Source organism: Tigriopus californicus, chromosome 3 (assembly GCF_007210705.1).
Source record: "Tigriopus californicus strain San Diego chromosome 3, Tcal_SD_v2.1, whole genome shotgun sequence".
Taxonomy (NCBI): domain Eukaryota; kingdom Metazoa; phylum Arthropoda; class Copepoda; order Harpacticoida; family Harpacticidae; genus Tigriopus; species Tigriopus californicus.
In genome coordinates, this window is record NC_081442.1 from 1,734,463 (window position 1) to 1,748,445 (window position 13,983).

Genomic DNA, 13,983 nt, shown 5'->3' on the forward strand with positions numbered 1-13,983 from the left:
AAGTATTTTTTAAGCATGCTAATGACTTCTAATGACTTAAACCGAGACAGTTAATTAAATTGCAATGCTACATAAACCACTCTCTTCATGATTACATGAATTGCAGCTCTGATTTGATCCCCTGACAAATAACCATTAAGCCTCAAAAGTATGAATGACCTCTCAAAATGTGATGGTGACGTCATCGTCCTTTCTTGCTTCAATGTCTCAATACTCTCTCTTTTGAAGCGCTTTTGTCCCGGCTTTGACTGAAGGGTCTCAAGGGAGAACAAGCTATGAGGGTCTTCCATTTTTGATATCACGCAATGGTTTTCAGTTGGGTATTTGAATATCAACTTTTACTGGGAATAGGAAATATGCCAGCCAAGTCTTCATCTTTCTTGTGCTAAGCTTGGCTTAATATCCGCTCTATGTAGGCCACCCAAAACTTCAGAAATGCCACAAAACGGCAGCAGTAGCTTAGACTGATATAATGCACAAAGTGCACATGGGAGACGGGAGAAGTTCCAATGGAGGACCTTCTCCGAATTGATGATGTCTGCGCATGAAACTCTTCGTTTTATAAGGTGGACGGATAGAATCCCAAATTTCCTCAGGTGATAATGAGATGGAATCGAGTGTGATAGTAGAGGTCCAAATTTGAGAGCTAATCAAAGCAAAGGGAACTTCTTGATCTTCTGTTGAACTACTCGGATCCACCATCTCCTTGGTGGAATATTCAGATTAATAAATGAGTGGGACATATTGGATTTGAGGAAAGAATGCGAACATTTTTATTTCCGTTATGGGTATCAACAGTTTCTTATGTCTCCAGCCGTTCGTGCAGGTTTTTCGTAACCAAATGGAACTCTGTATATCATTGCAATGGTCGTACATCTCTTCAAAATACTTCATGATGCCCTTAAGTATTTGATTTGTGTTCACAGGTCTGAGAGAGCTGTGTTGTCCTCCTTGGCAATATTCTCTCCAGAATCCCAAGAAATATGGAGAGGCCACAAACCAACATCAAAAGTATGAACGGAAGTAATGTATGCTGGTAGGATATGGAAAACGATTCATTCAAGGACCCAATTGAATTTGATGTCTGAGCGTTAAACCATTTGCTTTTCAATATGGTTAGAATTCCGAATTCCCTTAGTCGTTGAATGTGATAGTTCATCGTCCTGAGATGAGGCCAATCTTTGGGAACACCAAAGGCAATTGATTCACTCCAAGTTCCGGGCACTTTTACGCTGCGGATATTTGGTTGGAATATAAAGATGCCTTTAGTACCAATATAAACAACGTTCCTGTTACTCAATAGGGTTTCTGCCAAGGTCAGATTCAAATCATTGTCAAACATATGGTTTTGAAACACATTTTTTAGCGCACTTCCCTCGATACTTCGGGCCACTTGGCCATATACGTTGGTTCCTGGCTGTAGTAGGAGTTGCCATTTACGATCAATTATGTCTGGAAAAAGGTATGCGAGGTTAAGAAAAAAACCTATAGTTCCATTGTAAGAGAGGAAAAGTAAAATAAAACAATGCAGGACATTTTTGTTCGCGGACTTCCAACGAATTAGAGTTGGCTGATCTGGCTAACCCTTGAATATCAGGTTGATCGGAAATTTTAGTCAAAAACTTGTCCAAGTCTGACTTAAATCCTGCTACTGGATCAACGGCTACGAATATTTGAAGGCAGCAAATTGAACAATGAAAGAGCCCGAAAAAAGAGGGTTGTTGGACTTGATTGTTTTAACTAGGCTGGCTTCTCGAGGGCTTGAAGGTGCTCTCAAAACGCACGTTAAGCCTCTACAGTCACTAGCATTGGCTCTAAATCCTGGGTTGGATTCTATTTCTGTTCGATATTTCGAAATTTCGAAAATTATCCATGAGATCATGCCTACAGGCTGGACGGTTTTTTTCAGCCTGCGATGCTAGCTCGTGCGAAATCAATGCTAACAAAACTAATTAGAACTCGAAAAGCTAGAAAAATTACATGCCACAATACAACTCTGTTTGCGATTTCATAATATTGGTTCTCCTACCTTGAAATGAGGTCAGGTCGTCCACTGGACCAGATGCTGTCATTTTCGACGTCAAGTCTCCGGTGTAAACGGTCATGACAATCAAAGAAAACAAGCTCATTATGGCAAACCAAATCTTGTAGGAAAAAAGCGAAGAAGTGTCGGCAAAATGATCATGACCATTTGGATCCCTGAGGATAAAATTAACCCACGTGATTTCACAACTCCTCAGAATTCCAAACTTGTTCGGTCCCATTTGACTGGTCAAACAAAGGCCAATAACGACGAGGATGAAGGCTACTCCAATGCTGATCCAGGTTCCAGTTTGGAACACTTGAAAAAAGGCATGAAAGTTAAGCTCTGCCGGTTCCAAAACCCGATAGTTCAGTGTCACGTCATCATCGATCAGAGGATAAGTGAAATCAATCACTTGGGATCTATCCTCGGTGATTGAGAGGCCTCCAATGGATATGTCACTTTGATTATTGGTCAGTTCTCCGACCATTCCATTCCAAGTTCCATCGTCGTTCTTGCTTCCCCAGAGACCATCTGGAGGCCTTTGATAAACCACTTGGAAATGCATCAGGTCTGCCAAGATATCCAACACATCCACGAAATAGCCACTTACATTAGACCCATTGATTTGGGTCAAGGGAAGAGCCTCTAAAACTGAGATTCTCAAGTAATTGCCGCGTAAATCGGTTAATTTATCCTTTTGAGATACTTCAGTCGTAAGAGTCATATTTGGCCAATCCCTGGGCCCGTCGGGATTATGCCAAGAATCGTCACAAATCACTTCCGACCGATGATTGTTTTTACCGGTGACGATCAATAACATGATTGGATAATGCTGAATGCCTTCTAAAACAGGTTCTTCGTCTTCATGCACAATTAACTTGCAACTTTGCTTGGAATGATAGCAATGATGGCAGTCATTGAAAAGCAACATAGAGCCTAACCAAACTATTGAAGCTTTCATTTTTGGAGGATATAAATTACTGAAATATGGCGTTGAGAGTTTTCCTAGCACTTTGTTACGTATAAAATTCGAGGGAAACAATTAGAAAGGCGTCATCGCTTTCGCCCAAGTAATATGTAACATGCTCACTGTGGTCCAAATGCTTTTTTAGATTTTGATGGAAATACCTAAACACATCTTGTCATTTTTGTAACTTGCAAGACTATATGTAAGGAAGAACTTTGATTTTATAGCTTTATGGATTTCTAGCTCACATTAAAAACTTATATACCCAAAAAATTTAAAACCTTACAATTTTTAAAACTTATTTGAAGGAATTTTTAAGCATTTTTAGATACCAATTGGTTTCAAAGGAGCATATGATCCATCAAACCACTACTAATTTAAATGGAATTTATTTAATGGGCCTGTTTTCAGGCAGATTAGCTTCAAAATGCCCCGGTAATATTGGAACTTCAATTCGCAGACAATTGATATAACATTTCGCAAATTTCGGGAATTTCAGTTTAGAAACAAAAATCAAGACATTTTCAAAGCAAAGTGATTCAAAATAGAATATTGTTTAAATTGAACAAACGTGCAAATTAAAAGTGATCAAAAATTTCATTTAATATGATTTTGAAAATTTTAACCAACGCAAGTTTTCAATCTGGGCTAGAAATCCATTAAGCAATAAGATCAAAGTTTTCAAGAAACTTGATACGGTTGTTTAACCACTTTGATGCTCTTATTGACGAAGCACTTGTCGGTTTCCGGCTTCTCTGCGTTCTAAAAAAATCGAAATGAGATGACTTGAGCAAAGAAGGAAGTACATACCTGGATTTGTAAAATATAACTTGTCTTTTCAGCTTAATCCATATTTTGTTTTCCCTTAAGGAGTTGTACCACCGTTCCATAGGTTACTGTTCATCGATTGCCAAATATTCATTACACTTCATGTGAACATTTTCCGTGAGTAAACCTACCTTTAATTTGTTCGAACCCACGTGATCGGTTGTCCCAAGTAGATTTTTGCCTCACCTTGTGGAATTGATTACCTTGCAGTCAGAAGCAACCATTACTGATGGGATCAAAAAAATAATCACGGGAGGTTGCGACTAGAGCTACCAATTTACATTTTCAACGAACGCAGTCAGTGACAAACTCACTCAAAATTCGGCCACGCTTGCCAATGAAAATGTACGAGTCACTAGACACCAAAATTTATTTTCCATCTGATGAAGGCAAATGTTCGCATTCTTCCCCGCGCTGTGCGAGGTCAAGACATTATATGGTCTTTGGACAGACCACCTTGTCGAGGCGTCGGTGAGATCGTTCTACATACTCGTTTTTAAATGCTAGTTCCTCCTTGTTAAGGCTTGGAAGTTGGAACTTACCCAGAATGAACATCTACGGAGCACTTTGGTGAGTGTATTTTCATGTTGGATAACACGTAAAAAACTCGCCTCATGGTATTTTGGGTAGATTGAAAATAGTATTTAGATTACTTGAGTTGGTATTCATTGTCTTGTTATTTCCAAGTTCACTATCATTGCAGGGGAATTGCGATACATTAATAGCATATACTGCTCTACATTTATATTGATTCGTTCTGCCGAGCACAGGGAAAGCCATTTCTATCGCACGTTGTGGCCAAGAGCCACGTTGTTACATTGCTGGGCGTTGATTGATAATCTATTGATCTTTTGAGGGCAAACAACGGATGTTCCACAATGGCAGAGGTTTTTGCCCTACAACAACCCGTGAACTTTGCATTTCCGCTTAACAAGGACCCATACGTTGACTGAATTGGAACATCGAAGAGGGTATTGTCCTAATGCGCATTAATTTAAACATGACAGGAAAAATACCAAACCCGCATTATGACCGCAAATCCTGTTTCATATGCATATCGAGATCAGTTGAAAAGGAGAGTAGAGTGATCCAGGACGTTAGGTCAAATCCGAAGGCTTTTCTCTAATACAAACTCTCCAAGGAAAGTAAAACGCCCTGTAGGTAGGTCCCTTTAAGATCGTTGGTGAAGAGAGTAAGTAATTTTGGAGGCCACAAAACGAGGTCAGAAGATTCCGTTTGACTTGGTATCTTGCTTCGCCCTGCTACAATTTGGATAGTGCTTGTTCGCTAACATCCGGCCTCTGTCATGGTTTAGGTGGGTATCACTAATGACGGGTGCAAGACACCCCTTCTGTTCATAATGGGGATGTCAAAGTCAACACAGAAACCAGTATTGGGCTTTTGCTTGGAGAAGATATTCTGGAGAGGAAGGTTGGGTATAATAACTAAACAAAAGCCGCAGCCTTGGTTACAGCCCTGAAGGAGGAACATGTGTGAAGCATGTGTTAAAATTGCAATCAATTAGAAATTGCTCGATATTTCACCAATAAGCAATAGTTATGTGTAATAGATTTCGGTGAAATCACTCATTTATTCGTAAAGTGCTGTTTTAATTCAATGATAGCGCCATCCTGGCATCTGAACATTATGGTTTCCACATTGGCTTGTCTAGCACTACCAGTGGACTGGTTTTCCAGGACTAGTTGACTCACTCTTTCGACTGTAAAGTCCCAGTCGACGTCGTGTTCATGGACTTTTCTAGAGCCTTTGACAAGGTGTGCTACTCTCTCCTAATTTCAAAGCTTTGACGGGTTGGGATAATAGGAGATGTTCTTAATTGCATCCGATCCTGGCTTTCGTGTTAGAAACAAAGAGTTGTCCGGAACGGTCACTCTTCCCGTTAGGTCGAAGTGACTTCCGGTGTTCCACAGGGTAGTGTTCTAGGTCCTCTTTTATTTCAAGTGTTCATCAACGGCCTAAACCCGAAGCACGGTTCCCTGATGATGAAGTTTGTTGATGACGCTAACCATTCGGACCCGAATCTGCCGAAAAAAAAAAGTCACAACTTCTGCAGAATGATCTATACGCTACTTGTGACTGTGCAACTCAGAATTAAATGCAGTTCAATGTAGGAAAATGCACGATGTGGAGTAGTGGAGGAATTTTTTTTTGAGTTTGACTATGACAAAATAATCACCCTATCTATTCAATGAGTGTTGCTTTCTTTGCATGAAGTTTTGAAAATGACGACTTGAAGGCGATATGATTAAGGCATCTATGGCGAGTCATTCTTCGTTCATACTGTCGAGTTTCAAAGAAGAGCAGGGGCTTACGCACTATCCCTAAATAAGACATATGTAGGAGATAACTCATAAACTGAGCAAACCCAGTTGAAGATCAATGTTTGCCATTTTTACCACCTGGAGGCAGAAGATGGCAAAATTTCCATTTTAGTCAATTTTTGACATCACAATCTCCTTCTAACTGACCAATTAAAGAATCAAAGTGGTTAAAATACCCTTTAAAGGTCTGACGTAAATCACCAAACACATCTTGGCATTTTTTTTTTGACTCAGAAAATTATAAGGAACAACTTAGGTTTTATTGCTTCATGGAACTCTAGCCCACATAAAGAATTTGCCGTGACAGATTATATGAATTGAAATTTTCAAAAGCCTAATCGATGAAAATTGGAAGCACAATTGGTAAGCACTTACTTGGAAATAATGATTTGATCTATTGAACCGCTACTTAGACATATAGATAAGGTAATTTAGACAAGTTTTTGTCTATGTTTGGGGATAATGGTTTGATTTTCTTTGTTTGACAACAGAGGTAATTCTAGTTGGGCTCATACGTCTTCAAATGAAAATATCGACAAATTCATGGCGGCGTTAGTGTTAGGTTCTTGTTCCATTTTGGGAATTAGGTTAAAATTAGCTAAGCTTACATTGTGTAAAGAAATTAAGAGCCGTCTTTGTGGCCTCTGAAAATCCCTTCCCTTTACTCAAAGAATAATTTGATGATATTGAGCTTTCATCAAAAGGGCTTGTTGAACAACCTAGCGCCATACCATGAATGATTCGATTTTACTTTAAAGGACATTGGTAACCCTCTGATGTTTGGCCATCGAAAGATTGACTCTTGAAATTCCAGATCCATGGTCTCACTGGGTTGGGACAAAGCTCATGGATGCTTTTGAAAACGGACAGCATCAGATACCTTTTGTACCTTCTCTGCACACTGAACAGTCCCATTTTTTTAATCTCTCTCAATCATTGAATTTCATGACAACGTCCTTCATAATACTCTTCATCACTTAGCAGCAAGTGTGAAGTCAATGACACTGGACGGTAATTTGATGCACTTCAGGAGTCTCCACCCTTGTGAAGAGGACACACATTACCTAACGACCACTCTTCTGGGAGATCTCCTGAACTCAACGACTTGTTGAACACCAGGGCTAACGAACCAGGCAGAGAAGAACCTAACCTCTTCAAGATATACGCTGATATACCATCAGGTCCCGGAGCAGAGGAGGGCTTGAGCTTTTTTAACTTGATGAGCGCGTCGCATGAGTAGAACACAACCCCCGATATCCGTGGGATAGGACCAATGTCTTGGTTCATTGGTGGAAGGGGATAGTGATCTTCTGCAATCAATTGAGAGCGTTGGCCATCACAGTCTCACGTTCACAGATAACTCCATCGTCATCCATGTTTGCGTTGATAGTTTTCCTTCCACGCCTCACATCACGGACGTAAGCAAGAAAAGGGCGTACATTCCTCTTCTCGGACAAGGTTACCTCTATTCTTAACCATGAAGTACGTCACTAATGGAGTGGAAAGCTCGGTCGAAGATCGGACGTCTTCTAGCGAGTTTTTGTAGAGCTATGCGTTACCTCTTGATCAGATTCATTACCGCTGAGAGAGTGCTCAATGAATTCCATCTTCATGTTCAAGTACTTGAAGCGTCTTCTGGCGAGGTTTCAGAGAGCTTTCCACTCCACTACTGCCGTTCTCCATGTCTTAACTTGGCCTCCCTTATTCCAACACTTAACTTCGTCCTTGTAAGGTTTAAATCTTGGGAGGTCGCTTTCATCCTACTTGGGCAAGTTCCTACATGGGCAAGTTCCTTTGAATGAATGCGTTTGATTTGAGGAAAGTGTTGTGTTACTATTAATCTTTTCATTCCCGTTAAGCACTTATATGGTGGCTTTATTTTCTGGTTAAGCGTTTGCTCAAATGCCAAGACATCTAGATATGTTTTTCTTTGTCAATAAGACAAAAGGAACAACTTTTATGAAAAACACATGTTTAAAAATAGCTCAGATAAGTGTGCAAAATAACTTACAGTCCATTAAAATGCATAATTGTCCAAAGAGAAGAGTTCTGGCAAAAATTTGCCGATGGTTCAGGGCCAGGGACTAATTTTTTTTCCTGGTTTGTACCAGACCAATAGGAACGCTCACTAGACATCAAATGTGTCGTTCAATGGGTGCTCAGTGATAATGCCTGTAAGAGTTTTAAGGTCATACCTTCAACCATACACTTCATGATTCTCTCTCCTACCTGATTTGTGGTTATAGGGACTAATCAAGCAGGGCTTCCATTTCGTACTTTTTTAACAACGGACTTGACGAGGCTGGGGTTGAGTCAGCTCTTTCTTTTTTTTACGGACTTCCTTACAGCTACTGAGAATGGAATTCCTAGCAGTTCAAGACGAATTATTTTATATTTCGTATATACTTTATGCATATTCTTGTTTCACTTCTTTCAATAAAGTTTTATTTTGTGTAAATCGAGGTTATATTGCTGGCGATGAGTACTGTTAAATACAAGCCCATGTCAACCATTATACCTACAACTTCCAACAACCTGGCTGATCATTCTCCTTATGCGGGCGACTATGGCTTTTGAACGATGGTTGAAATAGTTCGAGATCCATTGCGACCATGTGCTTGAAGAGCCAACAGAAGGGATCAAAGCGTCAAATACATACCAGACACCAAGGAGAAAAGTCTATGAGAGTTGTACTGCACTCCTTGGCAATAATCTCTCCAGAGCTCCAAGAAATATAGAGATACCACAGAACAGCAGCAAAAGTATAAACGGAAATAATGTATGTTGGTAGGAGATAGAAAACGATTCAGTATGTGTCCCGGTTGGATCAGCTGTTTGCTTATCAAACCACTTGCCTTTCAAAATGGCTAGAATTCCAAATTCCCTTAGTCGTTGTATGTGATAGTTCATCGTCCTGAGATGAGGCCAATCTTTGGGAACGCCAAAGCCAATTAGTTCACTCCAAGTTCCGGGCACTTTTACACTGTGGATTTCTGGTTGGTTGATGAACATGCTTTTAGTGCCAATATGAGCGACATTCCAATTACTCAAGAGGACGTCTGCCAAGGGCAGATCCAATTCATTGTCAAATAATTGGTTTTGAAACACATTTTTTAGCGCACTTCCCTCGATACTTCGGGCCACATGGTCGTAGATGCTGGTTCCTGGCTTTAATAGGAGTTGCCACTTGCGATCAATTATGTCTAGAAAAAAGTTGCTGTAGGTTATGAGAAAGTCGCCAATTCCATCGTAAAAGAAATTGATTGAGTAATAAAGCTAAAATGCAAAGACGTCTTGAATTGTGAACCGCTTCAATATTCGCGACATTTGAAAATCGTGGCCAAGATGTTGCTCATTTCTAAGAGTTGAAAAAATAATTTGTTATTTAGGTCATAATAGTTGTTTTTAAGTTATGAAAATCAGCCAAAATAAATTTCAAAAACGTAAAAATAAGAGATTTTTTTTGTTATTTAGTTATTCAAGTATAATCGTGGTTTTTACGATTCAATTTGCTTGATTATTGTTTTATAAGATGTCCTTGCTCTGTTGATTAAGTCTTGCCTTGACAAAAAAAGAAAGAAACTCCATAAAGAGTCCCCAGTAAAAAAAACATCATTTCCCTTCAAAGGCACTATTGAAAAACCTAACATTAAACTATGAATGATTTAATTCTAGTCGAAAGAAAATTGGCAATCCTCTGACTTTTGGCATGACTCTACATATTGGACATCTGAAGACTAACTCCTGTCATCCCAGATCTTCCCTCGCCCTTGGTCAGGTCTGCCGTTAAGGAGTTCGCCATTTTGCATGAAGTACGTATTCCTCTCACTAATGCTTCAAAGATGGACACCAAAAGGTTCGGCCATTTCCCTCAGCCTCTTGCCAGTGTTCAGCAGGCCCGTTGTTTTGGATCTGAGTTCAAGATAGCGCTTATTTTCATTTTCGAACATTATTTTGGCAACAAACGATGGAAGAGTTACCAATCGCCACTAGGCAATAGAAGTTAGATCTACTACGTAGAGCACAAGCCCTCTAGTTAGATCATTTGTATGTATGCCCCCGTGTGCTCAATAGTTTGTTTGAATGAAAGCTTGGTGGAATCTATGTCAAACAAATCATTGAGCAGGGACCCAAGGTCATTCAAGGTAGACCTAAACTTCCTTCCTTTATTTCTCCTAAATTTCCTCTAAAAAGGACCAAAATCCTGGAATTTCCCCCAAAATCCTAGGTTTTAGGTATCTTATGTATCAAATTTGTGAAAAAGTATTTTTGCCTAAAGATGACCGAAAAAGTTGGAAACTTAATTTAACCAAAAAAAATATCCTTCCGACCCCTACTTATTACTGTCTTTTGGGCACCAGGTGACATGAACAAAAAGTCTCTAGTCCGTTTGCCACTCCACAATATGTACAGAAAAAAACCTTTAACTGGCAAATTTGAATTGCTGTGCCAGTGCTTTGTCGTATTTTCTTCCGTCATTGCACCCAAATATCCAGACAAACTCTGTCTGCGATTTCATAATATTGGTTCTCCTACCTTGAAATGAAGTCAGGTCGTCCACTGGACCAGATGCTGTCATTTTCGACGTCAAGTCTCCTGTGTAAACGGTCATGACAATCAAAGAAAACAAGCTCATTATGGCAAACCAAATCTTGTAGGAAAAAAGCGAAGAAGTGTTGGCAAAATGATCATGACCATTTGGATCCCTGAGGATAAAGTTAACCCACGTAATTTCACAGCTCCTCAGAATTCCAAGCTTGTTTGGTCCCATTTGACTCGTCAAACAAAGGCCAATAACTACGAGAATGAAAGCTACCCCAACACTGATCCAGGTTCCGCTCTGGAACACCTGGAAAAAGGCTTGAAAATCAAGCTCTGCCGGTTCCAAAACCCGATAGTTTAGTGTCACGTCATCATCGATCAGAGGATAAGTGAAATCAATCACTTGGGATCTATCCTCGGTGATTGAGAGGCCTCCAATGGATATGTCACTTTGATTATTGGTCAGTTCTCCGACCATTCCATTCCAAGTTCCATCGTCGTTCTTGCTTCCCCAGAGACCATCTGGAGGCCTTTGATAAACCACTTGGAAATGCATCAGGTCTGCCAAGATATCCAACACATCCACGAAATAGCCACTTACATTAGACCCATTAATTTTGGTCAAGGGAAGAGACTCTAAAACTGAGATTCTCAAGTAATTGCCGCGTAAATCGGTTAATTTATCCTCTTGAGGTGCATCAGTGGCAAAAGTCATATTTGGCCAATCTCGGGGCCCGTTGGGATTATGCGAAGAATCGTCACAAATCACTTCCGACTGATGATTGTTCTCACCGGTGACGATCAATAATATGATTGGATAATGCTGAATGCCTTCTAAAACAGGTTCTTCGTTTTCATGCACAATTAACTTGCAATTTTGATTTGAATGATAAAAATGGTGGCAATAGCACACAACCAACATAAAGTACAACCAAAGTGACGAGGTCCTCATTTTTTGGAGGAGTCGAAATTAGTGAAGCTTGACGTTCTGACGTTTCCAGCACTCATATATAATTCGAGGGATTGAGCAGAAAAGGCGTCAACGCTCAAGACCAAATAAAATAATTATGTGCTGTAAATGGAGAAGTACTTATTGGTCTTGGTGCATATCATTTTGGGCGTTTTTGGACGTTTATGTTTTGAGCCTTTAAGCGTAGCATAATTGTCACAGGCTTTTCAGGTGTGAAGCTAGAACATGGAGGCCGTCAGACTTGGAGAGGAAAGCTCTACAAAACCTCGCGAGAAGACGCCCGAGGGTGCTAAATGAAGCGGTTGAGGAGGCATCGCAACATTCAAACCTCTCCTGGCAAGGCTTCAAAAAGCTTTCCTCTCCAGTCTTAACGGACTCCATGGCCAGACCCACAGTTCACGTGTCATAGAATGATATTGCATTAAAATATTTGTGTTTCATCAACTCAAGGCTAGACTCAGAGGCATTTTTGTGTTCCTTAAGATTTTTTCTTTCCCAAATATTGGATTTTTTATTCAACGTCCGAAAAAATATATGAAGTGTCAAATGTCAAAAAAAACGTCCGTCCCACGTTGGTCTGCTTCTGTTGGTAGTTTGACCGGTGGATAACTAACAATTATTGACTAACAATGTTACAGCTTCTACACAGATTAACAAGTATTTTCTCAGGGAAATGAAAACTAGACGAATTATGAGGGCAAAAGCCCGAGAACATATGAAAGGACTTCAAAAGATGTTTCGCAAGGCCATTCTACCCTTGCTTTGGGCCACGAGGTCGTGGACACTTGTCCATGGTTTTAATTTAAGAATCCATCTATGATCTCTGATAGTGAAGAAAAATGGATATGATGACTTTTATTTGTTCATGCTAAAACACTTTAGGAATGGCCAAAGGACGATACAAGAATGAACCAGTTCCAAGTTGTTCTAACGTTCATGAAACCCAATTTCCGGTCTGCTGCTACTATCATCCAATCATCCTTGATGCGAAAGTGCGCAAAACAGGAGACAATGCTCAGTACATAGGCGCCGTTCTTTAGCACTTATATTTTCTTTGTTTTTCTTAGACTGTTGTCCCATCTTTTGTAGTCATCAATCGTTGATGGGCACATTTTTTGCAGATCATTGTTCAACCATTCAGTCAATCTTCAAGTCTTATGTCGTTTTGGCTCATGATTATTGCCTAAACAAGTAATAAAAGCTCATAAAAAGTCTGATTGTACTAGAGCCTTCATCCATGCCATTTTATACTTGTCTGAATATGGTCACCATGGTGACTCAAAGTGGGCAAGGTGACTCAAGAAAACAAGATCACTGGCCTTTGATCTTTCTTTTTCTCTCTCACTGCCTCTGCAATCAACTACCCCAGGGGGACTTCAACAAGACATTTCAAAATGATCATAATTTTGAAGGGAAACTCAATCATGGTGTCATTTAAAAAAATGAAATTGCTTGATCGAATGTATATCTACATTATTCCATTCATAAGTGACGATGCGAAGCTCTTGGTTTCGATTGGGAATACTTCAAAACTTGCTATTTTTGCGCTAGTTTTGTCTGTGCATGACGAATTTCCATCTCCTAAAAATATGCATGAATTCCGCCAGGTAGCCGATTTCGACAATCGAGAGCCCTAGACAATTGAAAGTTCGAAAAAGTCATGCAAACTAAACTAGTCTATTACTAGTTACATGAAGACCATTGGCCTGTGATAATTTAAGGTTAGCCAATATCGACCTAATTCCCAAAATGGAACATGATTCTTACATTGACGACGACATGAATCTAATGATCTCCTCGTTTGAAGACGTATACGCCCAGCTAGAATTACCTCGTGTGTCAAAAATAAAAGATAAAAGATACTAAATAAACGATTATACTACAACACAGGCAAAATGTTCAAGAAATGAGTGTCTCTGACAAAGCATTGAATTTGTTTTTTGCGAAATATCTGCGGAGAGGTCTATCCGTTTGTAGGACCACTTAGATTGCTGAATGGAGAAGAAGTGGCCAATCGAGCCGAAGTAGCTAATATATTGGGCGATCAAATTTTCGTCAATCTTTTTAACTCCGGCTCGACTGAGAAATTGTTGATACTAAGCGAACAATTCTCGTCCATTGATAATCAGGCGACCAATATCTTGGAGCACCCGCAGACCCTTGAAAGAGTCCCTGACTGACTGAATAACCTGAGATTCACTATAGAATGTGCTTATCGTAGAATGAGGGGCTTGAAGCCGTCCGATTCGAGTGGTCAAGACAAAATTTCAGCCACCATTATAAAGAGGATGGGTCCCGTTGGCCATCA

General features: G+C 39.9%; 2 protein-coding genes across 2 annotated transcripts; both read right to left on the bottom strand.

Moving 5' to 3' along the window:
* Nucleotides 1-452: 452 nt before the first annotated feature.
* On the bottom strand, nucleotides 453-2,863 carry LOC131877979 (probable glutamate receptor). The gene is made up of 2 exons (XM_059223851.1): nucleotides 2,030-2,863; nucleotides 453-1,452 (listed from the first exon to the last, which is right to left on the bottom strand). Exons 1-2 carry the CDS (start codon nucleotides 2,844-2,846, stop codon nucleotides 902-904), a joined length of 1,368 nt encoding a protein of 455 aa, XP_059079834.1. The 5' UTR covers nucleotides 2,847-2,863; the 3' UTR covers nucleotides 453-901.
* Nucleotides 2,864-8,480: 5,617 nt separating this feature from the next.
* LOC131877941 (probable glutamate receptor) lies at nucleotides 8,481-11,669 on the bottom strand. Its single transcript, XM_059223788.1, has 2 exons — nucleotides 10,700-11,669; nucleotides 8,481-9,366 (listed from the first exon to the last, which is right to left on the bottom strand). Exons 1-2 carry the CDS (start codon nucleotides 11,655-11,657, stop codon nucleotides 8,843-8,845), a joined length of 1,482 nt encoding a protein of 493 aa, XP_059079771.1. The 5' UTR covers nucleotides 11,658-11,669; the 3' UTR covers nucleotides 8,481-8,842.
* Nucleotides 11,670-13,983: the final 2,314 nt, after the last annotated feature.

Bases quoted from the DNA above. Each gene is read 5' to 3' on its own strand.
- LOC131877979 (XM_059223851.1), bottom strand. From the start codon at position 2,846: ATGTTATTGATCGTCACCGGTAAAAACAATCATCGGTCGGAAGTGATT. The intron at 1,453-2,029 runs GTAGGAGAACCA...ACCTTTTTCCAG, and splicing joins CGACCTGACCTCATTTCAAG to ACATAATTGATCGTAAATGG.
- LOC131877941 (XM_059223788.1), bottom strand. From the start codon at position 11,657: ATGAGGACCTCGTCACTTTGGTTGTACTTTATGTTGGTTGTGTGCTAT. The intron at 9,367-10,699 runs GTAGGAGAACCA...ACTTTTTTCTAG, and splicing joins CGACCTGACTTCATTTCAAG to ACATAATTGATCGCAAGTGG.